General features: G+C 41.2%; 1 protein-coding gene across 1 annotated transcript in view; it reads left to right on the top strand.

The window, feature by feature from the left end:
- LOC140722948 (protein phosphatase 1 regulatory subunit 37) overlaps positions 1 to 21,966 on the top strand; it is a 296,211-nt gene that overhangs the window by 139,544 nt on the left and 134,701 nt on the right. Inside the window, exons 10-11 of the mRNA XM_073037577.1 lie at positions 7,631 to 7,772; positions 13,485 to 13,651. Coding sequence (XP_072893678.1) covers positions 7,631 to 7,772; positions 13,485 to 13,651 — 309 coding nt within the window. The remainder of the gene's footprint in view (positions 1 to 7,630; positions 7,773 to 13,484; positions 13,652 to 21,966) is intronic.

Raw genomic sequence — 21,966 nt, 5'->3', positions numbered from 1 at the left:
AGGCAGCATCTACGGAAATGAATAAGCAGTCGATGTTTTGGGCTGAGATCCTTCTTCAGGACTTTGAATTTAGGATTGAGCTTCTTCTCTGCTCACTAATGCAATTCTTGAACTTCCTAGAAATGACTACAGGTCTTCAGTTCTCCGTCATGGAAGCCTCCGTAGTATCCTGGACATCTTCAAGGAACGATGCCTCAGAAAGCTGGCGTCCATCATCAAGGACCCCCATCACGCAGGTCATGCCCTCTTCTCATTGCTACCATCAGGGAGGAGGTGCAGGAGCCTGAAGGCACACACTCAATGATTCAGCAAACAGCTTCTTCCCTTTTGCCATCCAATTTCTGAATGAACATTGAACCCATAAACTCTACGACTTTTTTATTGCTTTTTTTTGCAATACTTATTTCATTCAACTATTTATATATATATATATATTTGCTGTAATTCAGCTTTTCTTCTCAATTACTATTTATTGCAATGTACTACTGCCCCTAAGTCAACAAATTTCACAACACATGCCGACAATATTAAACCTGATTCTGAACTTTCGTTATTTTTAGTATGATTATTTATTATTTAGAGATACCACACGGTTACAGGCCCCTCCGACTTATCAACCCCCTACTGCCCAATTACACCAATATGACCTATTAACCCATACATATTTACAATGTGGGAGGAAACCCACACGATTACAAATTCCTTACAGACAGCAGCAGGATTTGAACCCGGGTCACTGGCACCTGTTACGGTGCTGTGCTAGCGGCTACACTATCATGCCATCCCAAATATGGAATGTTTCACAAATTTGGATAGCATGCCTGTACAGGAGCCATGGTAATTTTGTTATAAATAATACAGTGACAGTAACATGTGCATTTTCAGAATCTGAATCAGGTTTATTATCACTGGAATGTGTCGTGAAATTTGTTCGCAGCAGCAGTTCAATGCAGCATGATAATATAGAAATAAAAATCAATCAATTACAGTAAATATATATATTAAACTGATTGAAAATAGTGCAAAAACAAAAGTAATATATATTTTTTAAAAAGTGAGGTAGTGTTCATGGGTTCAATGTCCATCTAAGAATCAGATGGCAGAGGGGAAGAAGCTGTTCCTGAATCGCTGAGTGTGTGCCTTCAGGCTTTTCTATCTCCTAGCTGATGGTAACAGTGAGAAGAGGGATGCTCTGGGTGATGGGGGTCCTTAATAATGGATGTCGCCTTTCTGAGGAACCTCACTTTGAAGATGTCTTGGATACTACAGAGGCTAGTACCCAAGATGGAGCTGACTAATTTTACAACTTTCTGTAGCTTCTTTCGGTCCTGTGCAGTCGCTAACTCCCCTCCGCCCCATACCAGACAATGATGCAGCCTGCCAGAATGCTCTCCATGGTACATCTGGAGAAGTTTTCAAGTGATAAAGCAAATCTCTTCAAATTCCTAATGAAATATAGTTGCTGTCTTGCCTTCTTTATAGCTGCATCAATTTGTTGGGACCAGATTAGATCCTCAGAGATCTTGAGACCCAATAACTTGAAATTGCTCCATCTCTCCACTTCTGATCCATCATTTTACCCTTCCTGAAGTCCACAATCAGCTCTTTCATCTTACTGACATTGAGTGCAAAGTTATCACTCTGACAGCACTAGCTGGATTATCTTGCTCCTGTCTCCATCTGAGATTCTACCATCAATGGTTATATCATCAGCAAATTTATAGACGGTATTTGAGCTATGCCTAGCCACACAGTCCTGGGTATAGAGACAGTAGAGCAGTGGGCTCTGCACACAACCCTGAGGTGCACCAGCATTGATGGTCAGTGAGGAGGAGGTATTATCACCAATCTGCACAGACTGTGGTCTTCCGATTAGGAAGTCAAGGATCCAGTTGCAGAGGGAGATACAAAGGCCAAATTCTGTAGCTCATTGATCAGGACTGTGGCGTTAATCTCTGAGCTGTAGGCAACAAATAGCATCCTGAGATAAGTGTTTGTATTGTCCAGGTGATCTAAGGCTGTATGAAGGGCCATTGAGACTGTGTCTGCCATTGACCTATTGTGGTGACAGGCAAATTGCAGTGGGTCCAGGTCCTTGATGAGGCAGGAGTTCAGTCTAGTCATGACCAACCTCTAAAAGCATTTCGTCATCATAGATGGGAGTGCTACTGGGTGATAGTCATTAAGGAAGCTCACATTACTCTTCTTAGGCACTGGTATAATTGTTGCTTCTGACTGTAGCAGTGAGAGGTTGAAAATGGCCTTGCATGCTCTCGTCAGTTGGTTGGCACAAGTTTTCAGAGCCTTACCAGGTACTCCACTGGGGTCTGCCGCCTTGCGAGGGTTCACACTCCTTAAAGACAGCTAACATTGGTCTCCAAGACAGAGATCACAGGGTCACTGGGTGTAGCAAGGATCTTCACAGCTGCCGTTATATTCTCCCTTTCAAAGGGGGCATAGAAGATGTTGAGCACATCTTGTAGTGCTTAGTTTCACAAATCTAGCCCTCAGCAGATGGTGAGCCTTCTGATTCATCCAGAGCTTTTGGTTTAGGGAATGTACAACAAGTTTTTGTTGGCACACACTCATCCACCCAGATTTTACTGAAGTCAGTAACAACTGCAGCATACTCATCCAGATTTGAAGATGAATCCCTGGCCACTGGCATTCAGGGCAGCAGTGAAGGTCCTTCATCTCTGGTGGTGTTCAGGGCTTCCTTCATCATGTCAGTAGCTTCCTCTTGGTTGTCACTACTGTCAGTCATGCAAGTCCCGGGTGGAGACTGAATCACACACAAATGTAGAAGGTGTAGAAGGAATCCTCATTGCTGTTTCTATAACAATTTTGTTTTACCATTCAGGGTTGTTAGCCCTGAATTGAACTCCCAAACTTGGAGGACCAGTGAACCACTCTTCGTCTGTCCTCTACCCTGTTTGGCATGGGTAACCCTACCAAGAGCCAAAACACAAGGTCCTAACTCCAGCCAACAAAGCTCTCTGAGTCATTGAGGCACACAAGCCTTCAAACCATATGACAAAGTTGTAGTCCTCTTGGAGGACACATAACAACAGTAAAAACCATTTGCCACATTCCCATTCATTTGCTCAACACATTCCATCCTCTTGCAGAGTTACAATACCATCATTGCAATATGCTATTCCACATATGTTCATACCTTATAATTTTCATGTCATTGGTAAGTTTCAATAGGAACTGTGGTGCCCTGTTTTCCAAGTCTTTCGTATAAAGGGTATCTGAGGACTAGTCTCTCTGAGTCCCAGGAGCACTACACCATACTTCCAGCATGAAAAAGACATATTTATTCCAACTCTCTTTCTTCCATATGATGACCACTCTTTGGTCCATGCTAATACACATCCCTCAATATTATGAGGCCTTCCCTTGTTCATTAGCCTTTTATGTGGCACCACATCAAATGCCAACTGAATAAACTACTTCTTGTTTCATTGGAATCAGAATAAGGTTTAATATCACCAACATATGTCATGAAATTTCTTATGTGGCAGCAGTACAATGCAATACATAATAATAAAAACTATGACTTACAGTAAGAATACCCACACATATATATCTGTTCATGGCTTTAATGTCCATTCAGAAGTCTGATGGCAGAGGTGAAGGAGTTGTTCCTGAATGATTGAGAATGTGTTGGTACTGTCTGCATTAGTGGCCTTCTTAATGGTGCTTCGGGAGTACAAAATTGGCAAGGAACTAAAGCAAATTTATTAAATATGATTTACCATTCATAAAACTATTTTGATATTGTTTGAATATACTGTATGAAGCTTTTCTAACAGATTAGCTATTTTTTTCTTTGATTGTTGCCTCCAGCATCTTGCCAACAATAAATATTAAATTCAGTGGCCCACAGTTTCCTGCACTCATCTTCCCTCCGTTTCTGAACAAGGGAACCACATTTGCTATTTTCCAATCTGCCAGCATCTTCCCTGAATGCAATGAAAACTTCAAGCAAAGGATCCATTGTCTCTGTAGACCCTTCTATGGAAGCCCTTAGGTGCAGTCCATCAGGTCGTGATAATTTCTTTGTGTGTTGTCCTGTCAGTGTTTCCAAAACCTCATTCCCAATGATCTGGATTGCCTCAAGTCCTGTTTGAAACTAATCTGTTATTTTGGGATATTTGACAACCTGACTGTGAAGTAAAGAATTAGTTCAACATGTCAGCTATTTCCTTCTTTCCTGTTATTAATTCCCTAGGCTTATCCTCCAGGGGCCCTACACTTACTTCATCTATCCTCATACTTCAATATGTCCCCAATTTGATATTACTCCTCATCAGTTTTCTCCTTCCTCGATAGCTTTTCAATCTTTCACAGCTAGTTCCTAAAAAAATTCCCAGTCAAACGAAATCCCTTGCCACTTTATATGTTCCGTTTTTTGGTTTAACATTAGCCTGATATTCATAACACTACAGCACAGAAACAGGCCTTTCGATCCATCTAGTCTATACCAAACTATCATTCCGCCTAGTCCCATCGACCTGCACACAGACCATTGTCCTCCATGCCCCTCCCATCTATGCAGCTAACTAAATTTCTCCTAAATGCTGAGATCCACACTCAGCTCATTCCACATTCTCTCCACCATCTGAGTGAAGAAGTTCCCCCTCATGTTCTCCTGAAACATTTCATCATTCACCCTAAACCCATGACCTCTTATACTCTCAGTGGAAAAAGCCTGCTTGCATTTACCCTACCTATACCCCTGATAATTTTGTCCACTTCTATCAAATCTCCCCTCATTATCTTACACTTAATGTTGATCTCCATTGTTAACCACAGATGTATTATCATTTTCATAAATCCCTCTCCCTAATTAGGATAAATTCCTTTCTGCTGATCATCGTGAGCTGGCTGTTTAAGTATCCACCACTGTGAATCCACTGGGTAATTTCTTGACTCCCAAAGATTATGCTCAGTTCTTCTTTTTTGGTTTGAGTATAAATTCTGCTCACTTGGTGTCGGGGATGTGGACGTAAAAGGAATTGTGTAATCTGTACCTGAAGGTAATATATGCAAGATGAATTCACTGATTCCTTAGGGGGTGCATCACAAGAGCCTTTCAGAAGCTTCTCTGAATCATAGTGTGCCAGCCGTTGAAATGCGGCTTCACACTGTGGAGACTAATTCCATCTGGTCTCTTCCTGTAATAACTCGTGTAGTGGCTGCAGCAAGGTTGACAGGTTGGCAAGGAAACATTTATAATAATTCAGCAAAGCCAAGAAGGACCAAAGCTCTGTCATGTTGCTTAGTGCTCGTGTGTTAACAGTAGCATTTGCTTTGCTCTGTGATGGATGTAATTCTTGCACATGAATTCAATAGCCTCTGTATCCCACCCATCTCTGCAGGAATTGACATTTTGCTAGCTTCATTCTGAGTCTGTATCACTGAAATATGGATTTCAGCATCAGAATCAGGTTTAATATCTGTGCAAATGTTGGGAAATTAATTGTTTAGTGGCAGCAGTATATTTCAACACGTAATAATAAAATGAAATTTCAATAAGAAATATATTTCTAAAAATTATATAAGTGCTGCAGAAAGAGGAAGGGAGGAGATCGAGGTAGTGTTCACGGGTTCAATGTCCATTCGAAAATCTAATGGCGGTGGGGATGAAGCTATTCCTAAAGTGTTGTGTCTACAGGCTCCTGTACCTCCTCCTTGATGGTAGCAATGAGAAGGTGGTATGTCCTGGGTGATGAAGGTCCTTAAATAGCTAATGGATACCACTTTCTGGGGCATTATCTTTTGAAGGTGTCCTCGATGTTGGGGAGATTTAGTGCCCATGATGGATCTGGCTGAGTTGGTAACTTTTGGCACCCTTTTCTGATATTGTACAGTGACCCCCTCCATGCCATGTGGTGATGCAACCAGTTAGAATGCTCTCCACAATACATCTCTAGAAATTTGTGAGAGTCTTTGACGTCATACCAAGTCTTCTTGGACTTCTGATAAAATATAGTTGCTGTCATGTCTTCTTTGTAATTGCGTCAATATGTTGGCCCCAGGTTAGATATCCAGAGATGTTGACACCCAGGAACTTGAAGCTGCTCACCTTTTCCACTACTGATCCTTTGATTAGGACTGGTGTGTGTTCTCCTGACTTCCCTTTCCTATAATTCACTATCTATTCATTGATGAGTGCAAGGTTGATTTTTCAGCACCACTCAGCCAGCTGATCTATCTCACTCCTCTACGCTTCCTCGTCACCATCTGACTTGGGTTGTCTGATGCTCTACCTGCTGCTAAACAGGATATCATCCATTAAACAGATGGCATAGTCAAGTCCATACTAAATCTGGCCCGTTGAATGTTGGAAAATCACTGGTTTTATTGAAACCCTTTTAGCTTGGCAATGGTATCTCTGATGTCACTCTCTGAGTAAAGAAGTTCCCCCTCATGTTTCCCTTAAATATTTCCTCTTTTACCTTAAACACATGACCTCTAGTTGTAGTCTCACTCAACTTCAATGGAAAAGCCAGCTTGTGTTTACCCTATCTATACCCCTAATAGTTTTGTGTACAGTACCTCTATCAAATCTCTTCTCATTCTTCTATACTCTAAGGAATACAGACAGACAGACATACTTTATTGATTCTGAGGGAAATTGGGTTTTGTTACAGCCACACCAACCAAGAATAGTGAAGAAATATAGCAATATAAAACCATAAATAATTAAATAATAAGTTAATCATGCCAAGTGGAAATAAGTCCAGGACCAGCCTATTGGCTCAGGGTGTCTGACACTCTGAGGGAGGAGTTGTAAAGTTTGATGGCCACAGGTAGGAATGACTTCCTGTGACGCTCAGTGTTTCATCTCGGTGGAATGAGTCTCTGGCTGAACGTACTCCTGTGCCTAACCAGTACATTATGGAGTGGATGGGAGTCATTGTCCAAGATGGCATGCAACTTGGACAGCATCTTCTTTTCAGACACCACCGTCAGAGAGTCCAGTTCCACCCCCACAACATCACTGGCCTTACAAGTGAGTTTGTTGATTCTGTTGGTGTCTGCTACCCTCAGCCTGCTGCCCCAGCACACAACAGCAAACATGATAGCACTGGCCACCACAGACTCGTAGAACATCCACAGCATCGTCCGGCAGATGTTAAAGGACCTCAGTCTCCTCAGGAAATAGAAACGCTCTGACCGTGTAGTCATTACTGACATGGGCAACATTAATCAACCATGCTCACACAGCTTAGTTATTTTCTTTAATTGTCCCATTTAGCTGATTTCAGTGATAAATTTGTGAGTGAACCATGTTGGTGGATATGAAGTCAGGCAGTAGCCAGACTAAAGAAGCACAATGATTTCTTTCGCTGGAAGACATTAGTGAATATGATGGGATTTTACAGCAACTTAGTAATTTGATAGTTGCTAAGTCTGATAGAATCAGTTTTATTCAAGACTTTTTGACTATTTGAATTCAAATTCCCCAGCTTATTTTGTGAAAATCAAACTTGTCCCCCTTGATGAATAGTCAATAATTTTGGATACCGGTAATGTAACAACTGTGCTCCGATGCCCTTGGCATATTCGACATAAGTTATAACACAGTTTTTATTTTCTATACTGTTTTCTCTGCTAGCCTAATCTAACATCTCTGGAAACACTGAACCTTGGCCGTAATCCACTCAGCAATGAAGGAGTCCACAGACTTAAAGAAGGATTGATAGCTAATCGATCAGTTACACGATTAGGATTGGCATCAACAGCAATAACTTGTGAAGGTAATGTCTTGTAAACTGTTTTCCTCCTGTAATTTTGAGCTCAAGCATATCTAGGATTGGTATTAGTCTGAAAGTACCTGAGAGCACTACAGCAGAGAATCAAGCCCTTCGGCTGACCTGCCTGAATTTCTCCAGAATGGTCTGCCTTTGATTCAGATCTCCAATACAGAGTCATAAAGACATAGAGTCATAGAACACTACAGAACAGAAACTGACCATTCACCCAATCAGAATCAGGTTTATTATCACCGACATATGACGTGAAATTTCTTAACTTAGCAGCAGCAGTTCAATTCAATACATAATCTAGCAGAGAGAGGAAAGAAATAATAACAAATAAAATAAAACATAATAATAAATGAACGTAAATTAACTACATATATTGAGTACATTATTAAAAAATATGCAAAAACAGAAATACTGTATATTAAAAAAGTGAGGTAGTGTCTAAAGCTTCAATGTACATTTAGGAATCAGATGGCAGAGGGGAAGAAGCTGTTTGTGAATCGCTGAGTGTGTGCCTTCAGGCTTCTGAATCTCCTACCCAATGGCAACAGTGAGAAAAGGCCATGCCCTGGGTGCTGGAGGTCTTTAATAATGGATGCTGTCTTTCTGAGACACTGCTCCCTAAAGATGTCCTGGGTACTTTGTAGGCTAGTGCCCAAGATGGAGCTGACTAGATTTACAACCTTCTGCAGCTTCTTTCAGTCCTGCGCAGTAGCCCCTCCATACCAGACAGTGATGCAGCCTGTCAGAATGCTCTCCATGGTACAACTATAGAAGTTTTTGAGTGTATTTGTTGACATGCCAAATCGCTTCAAACTCCTAATAAAGTATAGCTGCTGTCTTGCCTTCTTTATAACTACATCGATATGTTGGGACCAGGTTAGATCCTCAGAGATCTTGACACCCAGGAACTTGAAGCTGCTCACTCTCTCCACTTCTGATCCCTCTCTGAGGATTGGTATGTGTCCCTTTGTCTTACCCTTCCTGAAATTCACAATCAGCTCTTTCGTCTTACTGACGTTGAGTGCCACGTTGTTGCTGTGGCACCACTCCACTAGTTGGCATATCTCACTCCTGTACGTCCTCTCGTCACCACCTGAGATTCTACCAACAATGGTTGTATTGTCAGCAAATTTGTAGATGGTATTTGAGCTATGCCTAGCCACACAATCATGGGTGTATAGAGATTAGAGCAGTGGGCTAAGCACACACCCCTGAAGTGCCCAAGTGTTGATCATCAGCGAAGAGGACGATCTAGTCCATGCAAAATTATTAATCTGTCTCGTCCTGTCAACCTGCAAATGGATCATAGCCCTCAATACCCCTCCTATCCAAGTACCTATCTAAATTTTTTTTATATGTTGAAATTGAACCCAAACCCTCCACTCCCACTGGCAGCTCATCCACACTGTCACCACCCTCTGAATGAAGAGAATGCCACCCTCCCATGTTCCACTTATACAGTTCACCTTTCACCCTTAACCTGTGAACTCTAGTTCTAGGCTCACCTAATCTCCGTGGAAAAAGCCTGCTTGCATTTACCCTATCTATACTCCATCATGGTTTACCCTCTATCAGATCTCCCCTCATTCTCCTACACTCCAGGGAATAAAGTCCAAACCCTTTCAGAGTTGCCCAACAAGTCAGGTCCTCAACTCCTGCAAGCATCTTTGTAAATTACCTTACCCCACTAAGTTCAGAAACTAAGCAGATGGAGACTGTTTGAGTATTTTGATAGGATACCACGTAGAGACGGCTGTAGCTGGAGAGGAGGTGTGTGGTACGAGAGCTCTCGGTCAAGAATTGCTTCTGATGCAGTGCAAGTCTCAGCATCTGAGCTGGTTCCAATGACCTTGGCGGTGACCTTGACTTTTGAGAAGGTGTTTTGGAAGAATGCCTAAGTTTCTGTTTGTTGCATAGAGTTATAGAGAGGTACAGCATAAAAGTAGGCACTTCACCTCATTGGGTTCACACCAGCTACGTTCAGGAACAGTTACTACACTGTAACCATCCTGAACCAGTGTGGACAACTTAACTCACCTCGGTTCCAAACTGACTCACTTTCAGGACTCTACAACTCAGTATTATATATTTGTTAATTATTGTTTACACAGTTTGTCTTCTTTTGCACATTGGTTATTTGTCAGTCTTTGTTATTTATAGGTTTTCATAAATTCTATGTATTTTTTAAAAATTTTCTTGGACATGCCTGCAAGAAAATGAATCTCAAGGTAGTTTATGGTAACCTATATCTACTTTGATAATAAACTTACTTCAAGTCAAGTCACTTTTTATTGTCATTTTGACCATAACTGCTGGTACAGTACACAGTAAAAACAAGACAATGTTTTTCAAGATCATGGTGCTAGATGAAACAGTACAAAAACTACACTTAACTACGTGAAAACAACACAGAAAAATACTAGATTACAAACCTACCCAGGACTGCATAAAGTGCACAAAACAGTGCAGGCATTGCAATAAATAATAAACAAGACAATAGGCACAGTAGAGGGCAGTAAGTTGGTGTCAGTCCAGTCTCTGGGTGTTGAGGAGTCTGATAGCTTGGGGGAAAAAACTGTTACATAGTCTGGTCGTGAGAGCCCGAATGCTTCAGTGCCTTTTCCCAGACGGCAGGAGGGAGCAGAGTTTGTATGAGGGGTGTGTGGGACCCTTCAAAATGCTGTTTGCCTTGCGGATGCAACGTGCAGTGTAGATGTCCATAATGGTGGGAAGAGCGACCCTGATGATCTTCTCAGCTGACCTCACTATCCACTGCAGGGTCTTGCAATCCGAGATGGTGCAATTTCCGAACCAGGCAGTGGTGCAGTTGCTCAGGATGATCTCAATACAACCCCTGTAGAATGTGATGAGGATGGGGGGTGGGAGATGGACTTCGCAGAAAGTAGAGACGCTGCTGGGCTTTCTTTGCTATGGAGGTGGTGTTGAGGGACCAGGTGAGATTCTCCGCCAGGTGAACACCAAGAAATTTGGTGCTCTTAGCGATCTCTAGCGAGGAGCCGTCAATGTTCAGTGCGGAGTGGTCGCTCCGTGCCCTCCTGAAGTCAACAACCATCTCTTTTGTTTTGTTCACATTAAGAGACAGGTTGTTGGCTCTGCACCAGTCCATTAGCCGCTGCACCTCCTCTCTGTAAGCTGACTCGTCGTTCTTGCTGATGAGACCCACCACGGTCGTGTCATCAGTAAACTTGATGATGTGGTTCGAGCTGTGTGTTGCAGCACAGTCGTGGGTCAGCAGTGTGAACAGCAGTGGACTGAGCACACAGCCCTGGGGGGCCCCCTGTGCTCAATGTGATGGTGTTGGAGATGCTGCCTCCGATCCAGACTTTGAATGATCAGACACTCATTTTTTACTATCCTTCTCTGACCCATTTCAGAATGAGAATCTGATTTAATATCATTGGTGTATGTCCTGAAATTTACATATAAAATTAAATAGGTCGTACAAAAAGAGGAAAAATGAAAAACTGAGCTTGTGAGGTGAAGTGTGACATATTCTCTCCACATTAATCAGAGTAATCTAAATCCTGCAGTTTTAACATTTATTAGCCCACAATAAGTACTACTTATTCCTATGCCAAACTAATTTTAATGACAGCATTTTATAGACAAATATTAGATCTTGATCTTTCCATTTGTTTCTATTACTTAGGTTTTAATTTGTATAGGTTGCAAAATTTTAGCATTCAAGGGCTTTGGTTGAGTAACCTGCAGATGTCTAATGAGTTAGTGAGACAACGATAGGACAACCTCTGATCAGCAGGGGATGTGATGGTTTTCTCCCCCCTCCCCCTTCTCTCATTTTCCATTCCCCAGTCTGGTTTTCCCCTCACTCTTCTCTTCTCCTCACCTGCCCATCTCTTGTGCCCTACCCCCTTCCCTTTCTTCCCTGGTCCAGTGTCTTCTCCTATCAGATTATTTTTTCTTCAGCCCTTCACCTTTTCCACCTATCGCCTTCAGACTTCTTACTTCATTCCCCCTCCCCCACACACGCACCTTCTCCCTCACCTGGTTTCACCTACCACTTGCCAGCTTGTATCCCCTCCCCCCCAATTTCTTATTCTGGCTTATTTCCCCTTCCTTTCTAGTCCTGATGAACTGTCTTGGTCCAAAATGTCAACTGTTTATTCCTCTCCATAGATGCTGCCTGATTTGCTGAGTTCCTCCAGCATTTTGTGTGTGTTATGCCAACTTACTCTTGTGCTTTTTAAGATTCTTTTCCAGAGGTGATGTGAGAAACTGCACACCCTCACCTCGAATAATGTAACTCTCTATCCAATTGGCATCAGGCCTCCTGACTGATTATGATCATTATGAATTGTGTGTTTGCAGTTTATTTGTGAGACTATTAGCCCTGACACCGTTAATTTTTCAATAAAGGATTATACCACCTTTGAGAGATATTGACTGTGTGGCATTGGTAAAATGTCAGTTTAGAACTGCTCTGCTCATTAGTTTCAAAGGAGGGTTACCTTGTTTTAAGCTCTTTATTAGACAAAGAGAATGGAATTTCATACAAGCTTATCTCAGGTTTGAGAGCTGTCAGTCATTAAGATTCGTGGGACCAGCTAGATTTTGTTTCTTGCTAATTATTTTACAGGGTTCTGATGCTCTGAGTATATTCTGGGTGTAGGTGAAGGTTCTGAGATTTGTTGATTCACGTGTCGGACAAGGGGATTGTTGGATGAGTCAGCATTTGTTGGCCAATCATAAATTGCTCTTGAAAAGTTGCCGTTGAATTCCATCCATGAACCATTGCAGAGAAGCTGCTGCTTGGTAGGATTTAGACTCAGCAGAAATGAATACCGATTATATACACTTAGAGGGCACGTTATTAGTTACACCTGTACACCTTGTATCTAATCAGCCCTTCATGTGGCTACAACTCAATGCATAAAAACATGTAGGCATAACTAAGAGGTTCAGTTTTTGTTTAGACCAAACAGCAGAATGGGGGAAAGATACGTGATCTCAGTGACTTTGACCATGTTGGTGCCAGATGGGGTGGTTTGAGTATCTCAAAAACTGCTGATCTCCTGGGATTTTTGTGCACAATAGTCTCTAGAGTTTACGGAAAATTGTGTGAAAACCCAAAAATATCCAGTGAGTGGCAGATCTGCGGGCAAAAAAACTTGTTAATGAGCGAGATCAGAGGAGAATGACCAGACTGGTTCAAGCTGACAGAAAGGCAATGGTAACTCAAATAACCACGCATTACAAGAGTGGTGTGTAGAAGAGCATCTCTAAATGCACAACACATTGAACCTTGAAGAAGATGGTCTACAGCAGTAGAAGATCACACTGAGCCCTTCTTCTGTATCTAATAAAATGGCCATTGAGCATATTTCCAAGTCGGTGAGTTGTATGAACTGAAAGGGAATTTACATGCAGAGGCATGCTCATGTACAGGCTGATATTGGTGTTAGAGATTCCAAATTTGACAGGGACAGTCTGAGAACTGTATGTAAAATCTTGTATGCATCTTGCAAATGTTGCATGCTGCATCTATGATGCACTAATAATGGGAGAAAATGATTTTTGTGATGGTGTGTGAGGCTCTTATTCTTTTGTGATGGTGTGTGAGGCTCTTATTCAATCCAGCTGACTTGCAAGGCTGTGTTAACCACCTTGACTTTGCTTGGAATTACCATCATTGAAGTTAATTTGATTTTAATTCATCCTTAGGTGCCGTAGCCATGGCAGAGTTTATAGTTGAGAGCACTGGAATCCTGAGACTGGATCTTCGAAGGAACAGTATAAGAACTGGAGGTCTGATGGCCCTCACTCTGGCAATGAAACTAAATAATTCTTTGGTCCAACTGGATTTGGACAAGGGACCAATGGGTGAGAAAGTAAGTAGATACAGAAGAGTTGGTCATTAAGTCATTTAGACCGGAATTAGTCCAACTATAAAATTCACTGACTATATCTGGATTGATGCTATCAGTTGTTATTCAAGGACCAAATAAGAACAATGCAATTTTTTGGTTAACATCAACTGTTTATTCATTACTGTAGATGCTGCTTGACCTGCTGAATTCCTCCAGCATTTTGTGTGTGTTGCTCCAGTTATGCCAACTTTCTTTTGCACATTTTAAGATTCTTTTTTGAGAGTGATGTGAGTTGGCACAAGGTACATTGGTAAAATTCCTGGGAATGTTTGAAATGTGACATACTGAGTTTCTTTTCCTCTTATCTCTTTCCTTTTCAACCAATTTTATTCCTGAATCTTGTGACTTGACAACATAGGTGCTATTCAAATGATACAAGTTACTTTGGGCATGTACCCCAAAAATTTCACGTTTGTCTGGTTGTTAATTCTGAACTCCAGACCCACCTTCCATCACCCATTTTGATGATGAGCATTCTACTCGCATTGTAGCTGGCTAATGTTAGTTTCTAGTCCCCTGCATTTATAAAAATTACCTGCAGTCACCAGGATGAATCTGCAGGTGTGTGGCTAGTTGACTGGTTGTGGAGATGATGTTTGCTATAGTGTAAGAGTCAAGGACCAGAGAGCACAAACTCACAACAGAGGAATGCCCATTTAGAAGGAATCTCTTTAACCAGAGTGTGGTGAATCTGTGAAATTCATTGCCACAGATGGCTGTGGAGGTCAAGTCATTAGGTATACTTAAAGCAGGGGTTGATACATTCTTGATTAGTCAGAGTATCAAAGGTTATGGGAAGAAGGCAGGATAATGTGGTTAAGAGAGATAAAATTAGCCATCATTGAATGGCAGAGCAAACTTGGTTGGCTGATTGGCCTAATTCTACTCTTGTATCTCATGGTCTTATGGACTACAGGGAAACTTGAAATACTTGGATGATTTCATTGCAATTGTGAAAGACATTGTATCTTTTTTAAAATCCGACAATGGAATAATTCTATTCGCTTTCAAGTTAGAAAGTCAACGTTGATGTACTATTGCTTTATACTTATTGCCAAGTGGGTAGGGAAAGAAGTTAGAAACTTCATGACATGGTGACGTTGGAATGTAACTGAGTTCTAGACCACGAAATCTTTCTGGAGAAAGTTAATAATAATATTTGTAGAGCAGTGGTTCCCCAACCCTTTTTCGGTTACCACCCTTTTGGCTCCCAGCACACATCCCCAGTGCTTTCCTCTTCCTTTCTGCCCATTACATAAAAACTATGAAGAATTTTGATTTATGGTGCACATTGAAAGAAAATAGTAACTGCAAGTACAGAGACAAATTATTAGTCAAATCTATTTAAAGCTACATATTTCTTTAATTATTGTAAAAACTACTTTCATCAATAATTTGAGAGCATACATCAGTAGTTGAAGTATTCACTACTTCTTTGCTGTTCCACCTTTCAATGAGACAGATGGGCTTGGTGCGGCGATATCAGCTTCTCAACATCAGGCTGAATGTCACTCAGAAGGAGTCTCACATCCCCACATTCAGTCATTTGCAGTCTGTTTTGTTGCTTTGAAATAATTTGGACAACTGTACTGAAGCCACACTGCACTAAACAAAATGTTGGAAAGACAATAAAGAACGTCTTGACTTTCTTTTACATGATAGCTTTCAGAATTTCTTTCTGCAACCAAAAGTAACAAAATCAGTTCTTTGTCCATCCTTCCTGTTAATTCCTTATTATAAGTGTTCAGGAATTGATTTATTACCTAATCTGGAATCTGGATTGAGAGAAGATCCTGAAATTTCTCTGACATATCTTTCAAAGTTTATGATGGTGCTGGTGAAGCAGCCCAGCAACTACTTACTAGCAGCAAATAAAACAAAGAATACTTTACAAGAAAAGTGTTATTATTAGAACTACAGTAAACAATCACTCCAAACGACGGAGAGGTGAGTGAAGGCAAGGCTGAGTCGAGAGTTGAAGCATGTGAGTGTGAGGCGAGATTGAGGCATGTTTGAGGCAAAGTCAGGGTAAGAACAGTGAAGCATAGTCGGACCAGAAGAGAGACAGATTCGAGGCCCGTCAACCTAAACTGAGAGTGAGGTTTGATCAGTCTAAGTGCCAAGCCAATTTGGAAAGATCAGCTGCTGGCTGAAATGTGGCAGTAGGGTCCAGGCCTAGTGTGTATCAGTGTGACAGGGCCTAGGTCCTAGTCCTAGTCTAGTGCAAAGATTGAATTGATGTTTCAACAATTTAAATGCCAGTGCAGATGGATTGAAAAGGCAGGGTGTCTGGACAAGAGGCGAGGGTTGGCAGGTTCTGCTCATTCCTCCACGGCATTTACTCGGCTCTGCACTGAACTGAGGGTGAGGCTGCGGCCTGCTCTGTCTGCTCTGTCTGAGGGTTCTGCAATGTTTACTCGGCTCTGTGCTGAACTGGGGGTGAGGCTGTGGCCTGCTCTGGCTGTTCTGGGCTTTGTGTCTATGGACTCATCTTTGTTCTGAATGCTATTTGCTTACTTTTATTGTTTGCTTGATTTGTTTTTCCCCTCTCTGCACATTGGGTGTTTGATGGTCCTTTTTTTGAGTTCTTTTGGGTTTGTTTGTTTTGTGGCTGCCTGTAAGGAGACAAATCTCAAGGTTGTATAATCTAGGCATACTTTGATAATAAATGTACTTTGAACTTTGAAATTTTTGTAGCTCACCCAGATGAGCACAGTATACTTGACAATCATCATCTGGTATTTGTTTCCTTTCCAGCTTAAAGACTCAGAAATTAGAAAAAGGTTGCAACAGCCAATGATGCACTTACTGTAAATAGGGTTAACTTGGACAGAAATGTGGAGACAACTGATTTGACTATGATAAGATCCACATCATTTCCTTGCAATTGAAGATTGATTTCATTAAACTCTGTGAATAATTCTGACAAATAAGCAATGTCATGCCTAATATTCTTGAGTTAATTACTGAATGAGGCATTCAAGTCTTTAAAGAATTTTATCACAGTTTCAAAAAGCACATAGAAGCATTTCAGGCAAATTCCTTTTGAGAGCCATCTGATTTCTGTGCACAACAGCAAGCATTCAAATTATTCATAATTCTCAATACAATGTTCTTGAAATACTCGCAAATTGAGAGCATGGGACTTGATTTTGTTTACCACTGTGATAACAGTATTAATGATTTGTGTAGCCGACCACTTAGGTTTTTTCTGTGACAAGATGTTGTCTGTAAATTGCACAGTGAATGGTAAATATTATGGCGAGCATTTGGTCCATAATGACAGACAAAGAAGCCTGTTAAACTCAACAACTGTTTTATTTTGATAAACACAAAAACAGACTGGGCACCATGACCCAGAGAGAGAACAGGTCAGACAGGAGAGGTGACCATCACTCACCCCAGTTACAGTTCGGGTGATCCACAAATACACATGTGAATAACTGCATAACCTAAGCTAAAATGCAACAATAAATGAATCTGAACTTCCCACCATAATCCCAGAAAAGCATTTTAACACAAGAACAACAAATAGTGTTGGTCATTAGATATTCAGGGCCGGCTGTCGACCATGCCCTGCTCCCCAGATTATCACATTATGTTAGGTGCTACTTTTTGCACAAAAGTAATAACCTTGTGGTAGTGTCTTGTCATTTTGCCCAAGCAAGAATGTTGGTGAGTAAAATGTCCTGGTCTTTGAAAAATTCTCAACAACCCAAAATATTGACTCCCCCCTTCATATCTGTTTCGAGTCCCTTTGCAAATAACAATGAACCACGCTTTCATCCTTTATGAAACGAACATAACCAAGAAGCAACGATTCACTGACTGTCAAATTTGACTCATCCAACTGCACAGCCAATTCTGTTGTCTTCCCCATCCTCAGACATTTCATCTGTTTGTCTTTGGTCTGGTGACTTGTGCAAAACTGTACTCAGAACCTCCAGTACTCCTGGCAGAATCAGTTCTTCTCTAATTGTATGGGGCTTTCCAGTTTTAGCACTGAGCAATGAGATGTTGTACGAAGCCTGCAAACCATCACTTTTGTTGTGAAGTGCTGGGAAATATGTTTTTAAGTGTTTTCCATTTCTGAATGTTTTTATACAGTGACTGAAAATAAGCCAAGTTGTTGATTGCTTTATCAGTAAGTATTCTCTTTCAATGTTCAAGGAGCATGGATGATTTCACTGCCTCATTTGAAAAAACTTGTTCCACACAGCACACACACGGGCTGCTGTTGGTTGCTTAGAGCTGGTATAAATCCGTATTTCAGATACTTCATACTGTACTGACTACACTTCTTTTTCATTTAGTCTACATCTGTCGGTATCACTATGGATTAACAACCATGGTCAGTTGCCCATTGTAAAAATCTGACCTCAAGTGATACGATCAATAAAGGGCAAAGTTGTGAACTCATTATAGCTCAAGCAAAACCTGATTCTCTGCCTGAAGTTGCATAAAGTGGGGCAGCAATATCTCAGTTGGGCCATGGGCTAGAGAAATGCAGTCAAGACAATTCGAAAGGGCAGATTCAGAATCTTACCCCATTGAATGCTGAACCCCAATTCACAGGAATTGCATCACTGCATGATTACAGTATAGGAATCATAGTAGCTAACACTATTCCACAGTAGTAATTGGTAATAATGCGTGGGCTGGGCCCAGAAATAGCACTATTTCTTCAGTCCAAATTTCTCATGATATGCCAAAGACAGAAGTGTCACATTGCTTTTCAACAGCTGTTATACACCTGGAGCAAAGTTTCAGAGAACGGTGGGTTGGCAAAAGATGAGGTGATCATGTAATCATTGTAATCAATTATGAGGCATTGAGGATCAGATACTTATAGTAAGTAATTAATTTCTTAAATTAAGCCTGTAATCTCTCAGCTGCCCCTTTATTACCAAGTGCCCACCCACCATCCCCCTTTATCTTTATTCACCCCTTAGAAACTCTCATCACCCATGGAGTGGGGGGAGGGAAGGGCAGAGGGGACATGAAATCATCAACTTTGGCACCTTCTGTTGTAGAGGAAGAGCTATAGTGACTGGTGGATTACCCCAATGCTACTCTGTAGTGAATAGACACAGGCACGTTGGCTACTTTGATGCTATTATCTTATCAATTTCATTCACCTATTATTACTGATTAACAGCTTTTATTCTTGGTTAAATATTATGAGCACTAGAGGTCTCCTTTGCATGAACTAAGATGGAAGGTCATTATGCTTACCGGTAATTAAAGGGGGGGTGTGTGTGTGTGTGTGTGTGTGTGTGTGTGTGTGTGTGTGTGTGTGTGTGTGTGTGTGTGTGTGTGTGTGTGTGTGTGTGTGTGTGTGTGTGTGTGTGTGTGTGTGTGTGTGTGTGTGTGTGTCCTATTTGAGAAGGTGTACAGGAGTGAGATGGATCAGCTGCTTGAGTGGTGTTGCAACAACAATATTTCACCAAATGTCAGTAAGACCAAAGAATGGATGTGGACTTCAGGAAGGGGAAGGAAAGGGAAGACACATTAGTCCTCATCAAGGGATCAGAAATGGAAAGGGTGGGCAGTTCAAGTTCCTGGGTGCCAACATCTCTGAAGACATATCCTGGTTCCAACATATTGATAAAACTACACAGAAGAACCATGGCTGTATTTCATTAGGAGTCTGAGGAGACTTGGCATGTAAGAAAAGACTTCCAAATTTCTACAGATGTACTGTGAAGAGCATTCTAACTGGTTGCATCACCATCTGGTATGGAGGGGTTACTACACAAGATCAGAAAAAGCTGCAGAAGGTTGCAAATTTAGCCTGCTCTTATCATGGGCACGAGCCTCCTCGGCATCGAGGATATCTTCAAAAGGTGATGCCTCAAAAAGGAAGCATCCATCATTAAGGAACATCATTACCCAATACTTGCTGCATTCTCATTTCTACCAACAAGAAGGAAGCACAGGAGCCTGAAGACATTCACTCAACATTTTGGGAACAGTTTTTTATTTATTGAGATACAGCATGGAAGAGGCCCTTCTGGACCTTCAAACCATGCTGCCCTGCAGTCCCCCAATTTAATCTAAGCCTAATCACAGGACAGTTTACAATGACAGACTAACTGGTACATTTTTGGAATGTGGGAGGATACCGGAGCACCAGGAGTAATCCCATGTAGTCACAGGGAGAACGTACAAACTCATTACAGGCAGTGGTGGGAATTGAACCCAGGTCACCTGTACTGTAAAGTGTTGTGCTAACCACTACGCTACTGTGCCATCAGATTTCTGAAATGACAATAAACTCATCTCCACTCCCACCCTATTCTTCTTTTTTGTTCTCTTTTTGCACCACTTATTTGATATATATTTATAATTTCTTACTTTAATTTGTTTTTGATAGGTATTGCAATGTACAGTTGCTGCAAAAGAACAAATTTCATGACATGTGCCAGTGATATTAAACTTGATTCTGATTCTCTCTACGACTGTTAACCCCCTTACCAATCAAGAGTCTATCAATCTCAGCTTTAAACACACCCATGAGCATGAGTATACATTTCTCAGAATTGCACTTCCCCACGACCTTCTGGTGGACTTTTATGAGACATACTCCTGTCAATGAACCAAAAAGACCATGCAACTCCATTTAGAGAGTATCTAGATGAAAAAGAGCAAAAAAAAAGCCACTTCCTAACCAATCAGATTAAAGAACTGATGATGTCTATCACAGATTGAACCAGTTAGAAGAGTGTATTTAGTCATCAGGGAAGAGTGCAAAAGAAACTATCAAAATGAGAAAGAAAATTAATATAAAACCAACATAATCAAAAATACCTCCAATAATAAAACTTATGGGACTTTCTGTACTTGTCTAAAGTTAATTTTTGGAGGTTATGTGGCTCTTTTTAAGACTTATCACACTTGCACTGGAAGTTACTTTTCCTAATGTGATTATTTCACATGGTTTAGGATCTTCATGTCATCTAGTGTGTGTGGATGGTGATTTAGATAGTTGGAAGCCATTTCTGTACAATTTCAGAGCAGCACACCATCTCAATTCTTGAATTCCATGTTTAAGTAAACAGATATCATCATGGGAAGTTCCTGCATGATGTTCACATAAATTTTGCCAAATTCTGTAACTGCATCCTTATCTTTAGAAAAATAACCAGCCAGTATCTGCAGTTCCATCTTACTGTGGAACCTACCTGCATACAAATTAAACTCATAGGGAGGCACACTATAAAAACAGGCTATTCGGCCCACCAAGTCTATTCTCACTGTAAATTTACTTATTTAGAGATACTGTGCGGAATAGGCCCTTCCAGCCCTTCGAGCTGCATCGCCCAGGACAGTTACAGTGACCAGTTAACATATCAACCAGTATACCTTTGGACTGAGCACCCAGAGGAAACCCACACTGTCACCGGGGAACGTACAAACTCCTCACAGGCGGCAGCGGGAACTGAACCTGGGTCACAGTACTTGTGGTAGTTAATAGTGTTATTCCTATGCCACCAAGATAGCCTATCCCAAATGGGCGGAGTTCACATATTATACAAGCAGCATTGTTAATAAAGTTCAGTTGAATAGCCTGCGTGCTGGCCTCCTGGTGTGTATGCTGCACTTCCCCTCAATATTGAACACAACAGTCCTGTAAAGCATTGTGCTGACCTTTACACTTCCATGCCACACCGCGACTATCATAACTATCTCAGGAGTACTTGCATCACACCTTCAAACTCCAAAATAAATAAATTAAATATAGATAAAATCATATTTTTGATTTGTTTAAAAGGCATTTTAGGATGACCTTTCTGTGGATGAAAAGCAGGTTTTTGAAACCAGTGCCTATTGCATGCATGAGTTTTGTCTTGCTGTTGTTCTCCCAGTTGACCCTATTGGAGTCAATAGGAACAAGTAATGGAAGGGCCCAAAGATGGAGTGGGGAGACAAATGATACTCGTGCATGCGAATAGCACTGGCAACCAATGTTCTCATGATAATAAAACTATCTTTGGACAGAGGTGTCGGAGGTAGCTGCTTTTTTTTTAACAGAGTGGTAAATGTTTGGAATGCACTCCAGGATTGTAGGCTAATACTAGGTTGGTACAACAGGGGCATGTGAAACACAAGAGGTTCAGCAGATGCTGGAAATCCAGAACAACACACATAAAATGCTAAAGGAACTCAGGAGGTCAGGCAGCATCTATGGAAATGAAAATACAGTTGTCGTTTCAGGCTGAGACCCTTCAAAAGGACTAGAAAGAAAGGAGAAAATGCCCGGACAAGAAGGTGTG

Source organism: Hemitrygon akajei, chromosome 3 (assembly GCF_048418815.1).
Source record: "Hemitrygon akajei chromosome 3, sHemAka1.3, whole genome shotgun sequence".
Classification (NCBI taxonomy): Eukaryota; Metazoa; Chordata; class Chondrichthyes; order Myliobatiformes; family Dasyatidae; genus Hemitrygon; species Hemitrygon akajei.
The sequence above is the reverse complement of the archived record's forward strand: the minus strand, read 5'-3'. Positions and strand labels throughout refer to the sequence as shown.